Genomic DNA, 11,709 nt, shown 5'->3' on the forward strand with positions numbered 1-11,709 from the left:
CCTTCAGAGTGACGTCAGGGCGCCCCACGCGCATGGATGACGTAATCGCATGGATCACGTCATCCATGCGCATGGGGCGCTCTGATGTCATTCTGGAGCGCCCCGGGAGCCGCACGGACTGTAAGTACACTGCGCCCCCGCTCCCCACTACTACTATGGCAACCAGGACTTTAATAGCGTCCTGGGTGCCATAGTAACACTGAACGCATTTTGAAGACGGATCCATCTTCAAATGCTTTCAGTTCACTTGCGTTGTTACGGATCCGGCGGGCACCTCCGGCAAATGGAGTGCACAACGGATCCGGACAACGCAAGTGTGAAAGAGGCCTTAGCCTTTAAAAGCTATGTACACCTTTGGTGGCAGTTTTTTATTACATTGTACTCATTTTGAGCTAAAAATCTTTTTATTTTTTTTATTGGTCTTTATTAAAAATATTATGCGGTAAAATTGACCTGTTATCTTCATTCTCCAGGTCAGTACAGTTACATAAAAAAAAAAAATATATAATAATTTTTATAAATAAGTCACCCTGGGAGACTATACCTGGCAATCATTAGATTGCCCATTGTGTTCATTGATGGCTATAGCATATAATACATTGCTGCCACCTAGTGCCCTGTATTGGCATATTCCATATTCCTCTAATAGACTCTGAAGCCTGCTTGAGGCTTCGGTCTACTAGATCAGTGTAACAGGTTCCCCGATCTCAGCCGGGGAACGTTGTTACTGGAGCAGAAGCGCACGGCTTCCGGACTGCTCTGATGCCATGGTCACATTTGACCACGGCATCTGAAAAAGAAAATGTATGCGATCAGATCAGCCATATTGCACAGCCTGCTGGTCAATGTCAGTAAAGCACTGACATTAAAATCAATGCACTACAAGGATAATGCATTGTATTTTAAAAGCAATCAAAAGATTGCGGGTTATCGTCCCCTTCTGGAACTATTAAGGTTAAAAAAAAAAAATTATATAAAATACACTTTCCAATTTAAAAAAATAGCAAAAATAAAATGTCCCCCACGTTTGGTATTGCCGTGTCCATAAAGACCCGCAGTACACAAATATCATGTAAATTACCCCCTACGGTGAACTGTAAAAAATTTCAAAATGGCAGAATTGTTAATTTATTCTTAGTCAATCAAAAAGCGCAATTTACCCCAAAATGATACCAAGGAAAACTACAAGTCGTCCCTCAAAAATCAAGCCCTCACGTAACTACATAGAAAGAAAAATAAGAAAGTTATGGGTCTTCGAAAGCGGCGATGCAGGAAGATTTTCTTCCATTTAGGCCTCATGCACACGGCCATTCTGTACATTGGAGACTGCAATTTGCTAACTTGCCCTTAGTTGACAACCCTACAATTGAAAGAGATGGGGCTCTAAGTCCCCGCCTGCCAAATACGGAGCACCCGCTCCGATAGGGGCGACCCTGTCAGGAACCTACCCCTAGACGGGACGTATCCCTAGTGCAGTCCCTCACTACTGTCCCAACATGACATGTTTTGTCTTATTTAAAGACTCCTGAGGGGATTTAAGAGTGAATAACAAAACGTATGGCGTAATAAGGACAAAAATAATGAAAATGATAAAATAAAAACTTTGAGTCAGGTATATACAGCCCCTGTTTTTTTGTCGCAATGGGGGTCTAGAATTTGACCACTCCAAAAATATGGCGAGCCTATGTCAGCTAATATTAAGCCCAGAGCAGGGTTTGGCTACATGCACACGAAATGCACGTGAAAAAAGTATATGTGAAGTAGATTTTTTATTTTATTTTTAACGGCCATCAGACGTCTGTTTTAAGACCAATGGTAGTCTATGGGGTTATTCACACTGCAATTTTTTTGACTGTCAGTGAAAAATGGACGACAAAAAATAGAACATGTTCTATCTTGTCAGTTTTTCATTGACGGACTGCCCCCATACAATTGAATGGGTCCACTTTTAACGTCCGTTTCTCAGAAAGGCATTAGTGAAATAAACGTCAGTTAAAAATGTCCGTTTTTTAACAGAAGGTTTTTTTCCACTCTCGTGTGCATGTAGCCTTACTGGTTCCGATAAACCCCGGTCTCATTTTTCTATAAAGAGGCACTTAAGGGACAATGGTCTGTCTTATGGTCTCTGGGGAAGTGTCCCCTATCTCACCCTTGTTTAAGGAGGTGGAGTGGTACTCTGAGCCAGACCTCTCTTTTAAATGCTGCCGGCAAACTCCCCTTACTACTTCCCGAACCCCCGGTTTCATGCCAGTGGAACGCACGCCACACGTGCCACTCCTGGAAGACGTGGAAGGAAGGGGGGGTTACATGATAGCTAAGGCGGCCGGGCAGGTTGTGAGGCGACACCTGCAGCGTCCACTGCTGCTAAGCAACCAGTGGAACTGGTATGCAAAGCACCACCTCACATTGTATGCTGGTTCTGATAATGAACAGCTTATTTTACATATTATTGGGTGTCTTTACACCAAACCGGATTAAAAGAGAACCCGTCATCAACGGTATGCTGCCCATACTAACGGCAGAATAAAGTAGAGACATGCGAGTTGATTTCAGCCGTCTGTCATTTATAAGTTCTAAGTAAGTGGTCGTCGAGAACCAACATCACAATCATTGCAGACTGGGCCTGGAAAAGAGTCACGGCCACCTGAGAAGAGTCCTGGTTATTCATGAATTCCTGCTCTCCTCGCCCACCTGCTGATGGCTGACTGTCTTCTACCTAGTTTTCTCCCTTTCTCTCTAGTTGAGAACTGCCAACCATCAGCAGGTGGGCGGGGAGAGCAGGAGATTATGGATAACCAGGACTCTTCTCAAGTAGATTTTACTTCCCCCCCCCCCCCCCCCCCCCCATTTTAACTGCTAAAAGTCCTTTTTCCACTAGTATACCCGTTTTTAACTACCTTTAGGCCCCTTTCACACGAGCGAGTTTTTCGCGCGGGTGCAATGTGTGACATGAACGCATAGCACCCGCACTGAATCCTGACCAATTCATTTCATTGGGTCTGTGTACTGTACATAGGTTTTTTTCCACACATAAGTTCTGCATTGCGTGAAAAACGCAGCATGTTCTATATTCTGCGTTTTTTTCGCAACCCTGGCCCCATAGAAGTGAATGGGGCTTCAGTGAAAAATGCATGGCATCCGCGCTGAAAAAACTTATCGCAATAGCAGAAGAAACTTGCTTGCAAAATGGTGCGAGTTTCGCTGAACGCACCCGGAGCCAATCCATCACGCTCGTGTGAAAGACCTTAGACTGGTGCACTCCTGTCTAAATATTAATTAAAAATGGCCCCACTGACTTCAATGTGGTCCATACGAAAACTGCCAAATATAGAACGGAAAGGACGGAGAAGGCACATAACTGAGCCAAACCGAGCCCTTAGGACCCCGTAGACTATAAGGGGGTCCGTTATGTTTCCGCTCAGAATATTATTTTGAAGTGGAGACAAAAGTCCTGAATCCACAACTTTTGTCTCCGCTCCAAAATCATCTTCTGAGCGGAAACATAACGGACCCCCTTATAGTCTATGGGGTCCTAAGGGCTCGGTTTGGCTCAGTTATGTGCCGAATCCGTCCTTCTGCTCCTAAATGGAGCAGGAGAACAGAAAGGCTGAACGGTGATGTGAACGAAGCCTTAAAAAGCTGCTATTCACTAGAGATTAAAAACTAAAAAGGACCATGTGTACAGCCCCAATTACTTAGATTGAGCTAAAACCTATTAGCCATATTTCACTGCTGTGTGAATGTGGGCTTAAGGGGTTAATAATACGCTCTCCTTTTATAATCCACTCCTGATTTTGGTTTCAAAAACTGCATTAAAAAAAAAATTAAAAAAATGACTGTATGGCAGCACCTGCACACGTTGTGGAATACATGCGGTTTTTCCACATGGTATTACAGTACCATGGAGCACCGACCTGTGACAACAGCTGATAGGGAGGGGTCCAGGATGACAGACCACCACCACCAATCTAATATAGTGATGACCTATCCAGATGGGCCATCAATATAAGTTCCCGGATTATTCTTGTCCACAATATGGACCAGAACAGGCCACGTTCCACAGCCACATGGATGCGAAAGAAAAACATTAGGAATGAGCAGACTTGTGTTTTCAGGCCCAGCACATCTAAGAATTCTGTTATGGATTCCGCTACCAGGAACCATAACTTGGTTATTGCAGGCCTTCCTGTCCAACTGCAAAGGCTAAAGCTCATTTTTGTGAAACCAGTGAAGGCCCAGATGACAGACCCGTGCCCTTACCCGCCATGCAACATACAGTACAGGAAGGTGGAAGAGGAAGTCATGGCCTTCCAGCAGCATTCATGCACTAACTGGGCAGAACGCCATTACAAGCAAACCAGACGTGGAACACACCTGTCCTGTGACAGGGGTGGAGGAGCACACGGACGGTATACCGTTTGGCGCCTAGTAGTTAATGGCGCCCACGTGTCACCGCAGGGAGACATTCCATCCCCGTGCAGCGCTGGGTCAGGAGTTACTAATGATGCCAATCGTATTTCCGTGCCAGGACTACTGCAGGCCAGCACCGCTACACGCCGTGCCATGACTACTGCTACACGCCGTGCCATGACTACTGCAGGCCAGCACCGCTCCACGCCGTGCCATGACTACTGCTACACGCCGTGCCATGACTACTGCGGGCCAGCACCGCTACACGCCGTGCCATGACTACTGCGGGCCAGCACCGCTACACGCCGTGCCATGACTACTGCGGGCCAGCACCGCTCCACGCCGTGCCATGACTACAGCAGGCCAACACTGCTCCACGCCGTGCCATGACTACCGCGGGCCAGCACTGCTACACGCCGTGCCATGACTACCGCGGGCCAGCACCGCTACACGCCGTGCCATGACTACTGCTCCACGCCGTGCCATGACTACCGCGGGCCAGCACTGCTACACGCCGTGCCATGACTACTGCTACACGCCGTGCCATGACTACCGCGGGCCAGCACTGCTACACGCCGTGCCATGACTACCGCGGGCCAGCACTGCTACACGCCGTGCCATGACTACTGCAGGCCAGCACTGCTCCACGCCGTGCCATGACTACTGCAGGCCAGCACCGCTCCACGCCGTGCCATGACTACTGCAGGCCAGCACTGCTCCACGCCGTGCCATGACTACTGCAGGCCAGCACTGCTCCACGCCGTGCCATGACTACTGCAGGCCAGCACCGCTCCACGCCGTGCCATGACTACTGCAGGCCAGCACTGCTCCACGCCGTGCCATGACTACTGCAGGCCAGCACTGCTCCACGCCGTGCCATGACTACTGCAGGCCAGCACTGCTCCACGCCGTGCCATGACTACTGCAGGCCAGCACTGCTCCACGCCGTGCCATGACTACTGCAGCCTGCCCTTCCTTCCCAGGCCCTCAGCTCACCTGACAGCGGCATACGATGTCTGCGTTCTGTGCCAACAAATCCACCACTTTGCCCTTCCCTTCATCGCCCCACTGAGCGCCCAACACCACAGTCACTTTGTTCGGCTCTGCCACAAGATTTCCGGGGCCAGGCGTGCTTTCTCCGTTAGACATGATGGCTGTCTGCGTCAGTCTGCTGCCCAGAGACATAATACCTTGGGATCATATAACAAGGAGGAAATAGCTAAAAAAAAAAAAAACGGCAAAGTTAAACTGAAATATCGTGCGGCTTTTCGTAACTTATCCACCAGATAGGAAGGAAAGGAAAAATACGGTAACCCTTTGAGTACCTCCTTCCGCATGTAAGTTGCAGATGGCGGGATTTGGCTTTATTTAGCGCCATCTGCTGGTCCTCAGAGTAAACTGCTCAAAGAGTAAGGAAGGCACACCAGGGTGCTGCAAACGTGAAACATCCGTGCTAGGATCGCAACAGACGCATGCAAAAAATGTGCGCACCCGAAAACATATTTTTAGATAAATACGTTTTATTGCCGTAAAAAACAAACAAAAAATTAAACTTGCATAGTTCCCACATATAATGCTGCTAACACATAAGCAAGGGCCGGTGCAAGGATTTTTGCGGCCCCCTCATGTCACTCACTCACTGACTGACAGACAGACAGACACGCACTCAGACACTCACTGAATGACGTACACAGAAACTCACGCACGCACTCACTGACAGACATACAACTACCCACTGAAACACACACAGACACTCACTGACAGACACACACTCACTCACTAACTGACAGACACACGCTCACTGACAGACATACAACTACCCACTGAAACACACACAGAAACTCACTGACAGACACACACTCACTCACTAACTGACAGACACACGCTCACTGACAGACATACAACTACCCACTGAAACACACACACAGAAACTCACTGACAGACACTCACTCACTGACAGACACACTCACTGACAGACACACACTCACTGACAGACACACACTCACTCACTGACAGACACACATTCACTGACAGACACACACACACTCACTGACAGACATACAACTACCCACTGAAACACACACACAGAAACTCACTGACAGACACTCACTCACTGGCAGACAAACACACAGACACTTACTGACCGACAGACAGCCACACTCACTGACACACACACAGACGATTGTGTCATAGACAGACTGCGATTGGCCATAGACAGACACACATACATTTACTGACAGAAAGACAGACATACATACACTCACTCACTGACATAAATACACAGGCAGACACTCACTCACTGACACAAATACACAGGCAGACACTCACTCAGTCAAACACTGAAACACTCACCTCCCTGGGGTCCAGTGTGGTGCAGCTCCTCAGTCCTCCAGCGCGCCGTTTAGTATGCCGGGGCCGGCATCACAGAGGGCGCAGTAGGGAGCTGCTAGAACAGCCTTCCTCGCCGCCCGACTCCTCTCCTCTGGTAATTTACTGGCAGAGCAGGCACCTGCCATCAGGGTAAGCAGATGCCTGCTCTGCCATATTTAAGAAGGACCTCCACCTCCTGGCCCCCCTGTAACGGCGCTGGTGGCGGCTCAAGAGCCGCTCGCTCAGGGCTGCAGCCCCAGTCAGAGGGAGCCCACCAGGGCACCCCCAGCAGGCCGGCGCCCTAGGCGAACGCCTAGTTCGCCTAATGGTTGCACCGGCCCTGACATAAGCTCATATGCAGCTGTGCTGGGTGTTTGGTAGAGGGTTGAGTAAATCCTAGTGGGCCAAAGGTCCTGGTCCCTCTGCCCTCTAGGATTTAGGGCTCATTCACACAAACAGGGGCGGATTGGCCATAGACCCTACAGGGAAATTTCCTGGTGTGCCGATGCCCCAAGGGGCCACCCAAGTCCTCTCTGCCGCTGACTGGGTACATATTGGGCTCTCAACAGAGAATCAGGTACTCATGTACCCTGCCAGTGACCACACATGGTCTCCTGAATTCAACAGCTGTGGCCCGCACCTCCTAAGCCCCCTGCTTCATAGACAACTGAAGGAGGAGGACAGAAGATGGTAGCTATTGATGGCCACCACAGATGGCCAGCTTTTGGGTCAGTATATTGTGCTGCACTGTGTTATTTGGTTCTGCTGGAATGGTATTGTTGATCCCGCCTTCTTGTGTTGCCCCGCCTTTTGTTAATTTGGACCTGCCTACAAAATGGGGCCACTTTTAGTTTTTTTTTCCAGGGCCACTTTAAGTTCCCAGTCTGTCCCTGCACACAAACGTGTTTTCTTTCCGTGTCCGTTCCGTTTTTTTCTGCTGCCCGTATGGGGAACCATTCATTTCAGTGGGTCCGCAAAAAAAACAAAAACGAAGTTACTCTGTGTGGATTCCGTTTCCGTATGTCCGTTCTGCAAAAGAATAGAACATGTCCTATTATTGTCCATATTACGGACAAGGATAGGACTGCTCTATTAGGGGCCAGCTGTTCCATTCCGCAAAATATGGAATGCACACTGACGTCATCCATATTTTTTGCCGTCCACAAAATACATACGGTCGTGTGCATAAACCCTTTTATATAAGGATGCTGAGTTCTAGTGGGCTAAAGGACCTGTATTTTATATACCTGTAGAAGTCTAGTGGTGATTTAACTTTTTTTTTTATTAAGAATTTTTCCAAAAAATTGAAAAACTAAAATAACAAGGGTACTAAATGCAGTTAGAAAGAAAACTAAAACAAACTCTTTTCGTTCCTGCCATGCCACTCCAGCACTGTCGCTGTGAAGTCTGAGACCAGTGATTGGCTGCAGTGAGATGTAAGCGGTCAATGTGAGCTCATTCTTATTGATCTAAAAAACTGGACAAAAACCATTAGGCTGAGTTCACACGGAAGTTGCGGGAAAAGGTGCGGGTGTGTTGCGGGAACATGCACGACTTTTCCGTGCGAGTGCAAAACATTGTAATGCGTTTTGCACGCGCGTGAGAAAAATCGGCATGTTTGGTACCCAAACCCGAACTTCTTCACAGAAGTTCGGGCTTGGGATCGGTGTTCTGTAGATTGTATTATTTTCCCTTATAACATGGTTATAAGGGAAAATAATTGCATTCTGAATACAGAATGCATAGTAACATAGCGCTGGAGGGGTTAAAAACCTTAATCCACTTGCTCGCGCAGCCCGGCATCTCTTCTGTCTTTATCTTAGCTGTGTGCAGGAAAAGGACCTGTGGTGACGTCACTCCGGTCATCACATGGTCCGTCACATAATCTTTTACCATGGTGATGGATCATGTGATGACCGGAGTGATGTCACTACAGGTCCTTTTCCTCCACACAGCACAGATGAAGACAGAAGAGAAGCCGGGCTGCGCGAGCAAGTGGATTAAGGTGAGTTAAATTATTATTTTTATTTTTTTTTAACCCCTCCAGCGCTATTGTACTATGCATTCTGTATTAAGAATGCTATTATTTTCCCTTATAACCATGTTATAAGGGAAAATAATAATGATCGGGTCTCCATCCCGATCGTCTCCTAGCAACCGTGCGTGAAAATCGCACAGCATCCGCACTTGCTTGCGGATGCTTGCGATTTTCACGCAGCCCCATTCACTTCTATGGGGCCTGCGTTGCGTGGAAAACGCACAATATAGAGCATGCTGCGATTTTCACGCAACGCATAAATGATGCGTGAAAATCACAGCTCATGTGAACAGCCCCATAGAAATGAATGGGTCCAGATTCAGTGCGGGTGCAATGCGTTCACCTCCCGCATTGCACCCGCGCGGAATACTCGCCCCGTGTGAAAGGGGCCTTAGAGTACTTTTTTTTCCTTTGTTTCAGAAAAACAGAAGGTGCCATTTGTCTGTTTAACAATAAAAAAATAAATAAAATGACAACAGACATTCACTGGTAGTGCACATACTGTATAGCTTAAAACAAGCAGCCTGACTAGAATACCCCATTTTTTGATTGAAAGGACCAGGGCCCTCTGCCCACTAGGATTTAGCCCACTCTGTATGAGGATGTTAAATCCTAGTGGGCAGAAGGATCTGGTCTCTCTGACCACTAAAATACAGCCTGTTTTGGCCAAAGTGACAAGGTTCCTCTACCCACTAGCGTTTCTATTTTCCGGTATTGAGATCTGTCATAGGGTTTCAATACTGTAGAAAAACGCTTCCGTTTTATCCCCATTCATTGTCAATGGGGACAAAACGTAACTGAACAGAACGGAATGCTTTAAAAAGCATTCCGTTCCGTTTGGTTGCCTTCCCATACCGGACAGCAAACCGCAGCAAGCTGCAGTTTTCTTTCAGTCCTGGGATGCGGAGCAAGACAGGTCCGTCATGACCCACAATGTAAGTCAATAGGGACGGATCCGTTTAACTGTGACACAATAGAAAACTGATGTTTCAATGGAGTTCATGACGGATCCGTCTTGGGTATGTTAAAGATAATACAAGCGGATCCATTGATAACGGATGCAGATGGTTGTATTATCGGTAATGGAAGCGCTTTTGCTGAGCCCTACGCTAGTGTGAAAGTAGCTTGAGCCTGCTCTGTAAAAGGATGCTAAATCCTGGTAGGCTGAAGAACCAGTCCCTCTGCCCACTAGAATACAGCCCGTTTTGACAGTAAGTCCCCCTGCCTCCTGGGATTTAGTCCACTATAAATAAGAATACTAAATCCTAGTGGGCTGAACAGGGCCGCCTTTAACGCGGGGCAAAAGGGGCAGCTGCCCCGGGCCCAGTTGCTCCTGGGGGGCCCAAGGCAGCTGCCTCTTGAGCCCCGCCGTTTGCGCAGTGGGGGGAGGGCCCGCAGCCCCGCAAGTGCTTTTTTTTAATTGCGGCAGCAGGCCCTCCCTATATGTTAAGTGCGGCTGCGCTACGCTTAATGTCAGCAAACCTACTTAACTACCTCTAACTACTTCTTCCGCTCCGTACTTGCGGGCTGCCCAGGCGTGAGTTCGTTGCGCAATCCTGCGAGACCTGTGAACTCACGCGGCGGGTCTCGCCGGAGCACGCGCCGAGGGGATTGCGCAACGAACTTACGTCTGGGCAGCCCGCAAGTACGGAGCGGAAGAAGTAGTTAGAGGTAGTTAAGTAGTTTTGGTTTTTTTGTCAATGTATGCACACACCGGCTTCACTTCGAGGGGAGGGCAATGATTGGGGGATGTGTGGTGCGGCTGGCAGTAACTCTGAATTTAGAAAGAAAGAATGGATAATGCATACACTGGCTATATATCTGGGGAGTTTGGGGGGTGACGTTGGATGATCTGTGGTGCGGCTGGCACTAATGTCTGAATTCAGAAAGTCACATTTTCTAAAGAGCACAACGGGGAGGCACTGCCCAAAACTTTCTCCCAAGACATAAAAAACCTCCAATTCCGGGTTTTCCTCACTACAGATGGTGCTCTGCCTCTAAATTACAACTTATGTCACAGAGGAGAAAACAAATGTGGGCGGCACTCGCCAAAAAAGTAGCTTCCTTATTCAGACATCATTATTGCAGACACCAGACATTATTGTTGCAGACATGGGGCGGACTTGGCATAGCGCAGGCAACAAGGATCGTGGCGACGGCCGTTTCGCGCCTCAGTACATTGCATGTGTCGGTGGGTAATAATTCAATTAAGAATTATTAATTATGGTCATAAAAATAATTAACCATAAAAAAATTAAATTTATAAAATTTGTCATAAATTCTTAAAATCATGACCTGGTGAATTGTAGACAACCTAATTGATACAATTTACATCTGAGTCCGACTATTTCCTCAGATAAATAAGTTCTTTTTGACGTGAGATGACGTTAATGATAAAATGTAGTTTTGCATTATACAATAATACACGGGTATTATAAAAATATGCAGATTTATTGGTTACAAGATTATAAACATACATAAGTAAATAAACACAATGATTCATGCAAATGAATATATATAGCGTTAATATAAAGCATTACAAGCTTAACAATACATGTGAGTGGAAATAACTTGTCACATTATAGCCAAGCTATTATTAGGTTAGGATATCAAAATATGAACATAAGTTATATACATTACTTCTGTTCAGAGAAAACCTCATGATATCAAGATGGGCATGTCTAATCCTAGACATCATTATAGACTGCTAAATACATTCTGCCCCCCCTGGCCAACTACACATCACATGACTTCAAGATGGGCAAATCCATTCAAGGATATAACTTAGAAGAGACAACTGTATCCTTCCGCCCCATCCTGGACTATTTTCACATATATAACTTAGGTAAGACTATTAAGACAAATAACAGGGATCTAGGATCTTAATGGAA

General features: G+C 47.1%; 1 protein-coding gene across 1 annotated transcript in view; it reads right to left on the reverse strand.

Annotated features, from left to right (window-relative positions):
• The window catches only part of ADSS2 (adenylosuccinate synthase 2), a 123,717-nt gene extending 117,942 nt beyond the window's left edge, over positions 1-5,775 (reverse strand). The window contains exon 1 of the mRNA XM_040429440.1: positions 5,407-5,775. Within this exon, the coding sequence (XP_040285374.1) occupies positions 5,407-5,595 (189 nt within the window). The 5' untranslated portion in view covers positions 5,596-5,775. The remainder of the gene's footprint in view (positions 1-5,406) is intronic.
• Between the last annotated feature and the right edge of the window lie 5,934 nt (positions 5,776-11,709).

The sequence above is a fragment of the Bufo bufo genome, chromosome 4, assembly GCF_905171765.1.
Source record: "Bufo bufo chromosome 4, aBufBuf1.1, whole genome shotgun sequence".
Taxonomy (NCBI): domain Eukaryota; kingdom Metazoa; phylum Chordata; class Amphibia; order Anura; family Bufonidae; genus Bufo; species Bufo bufo.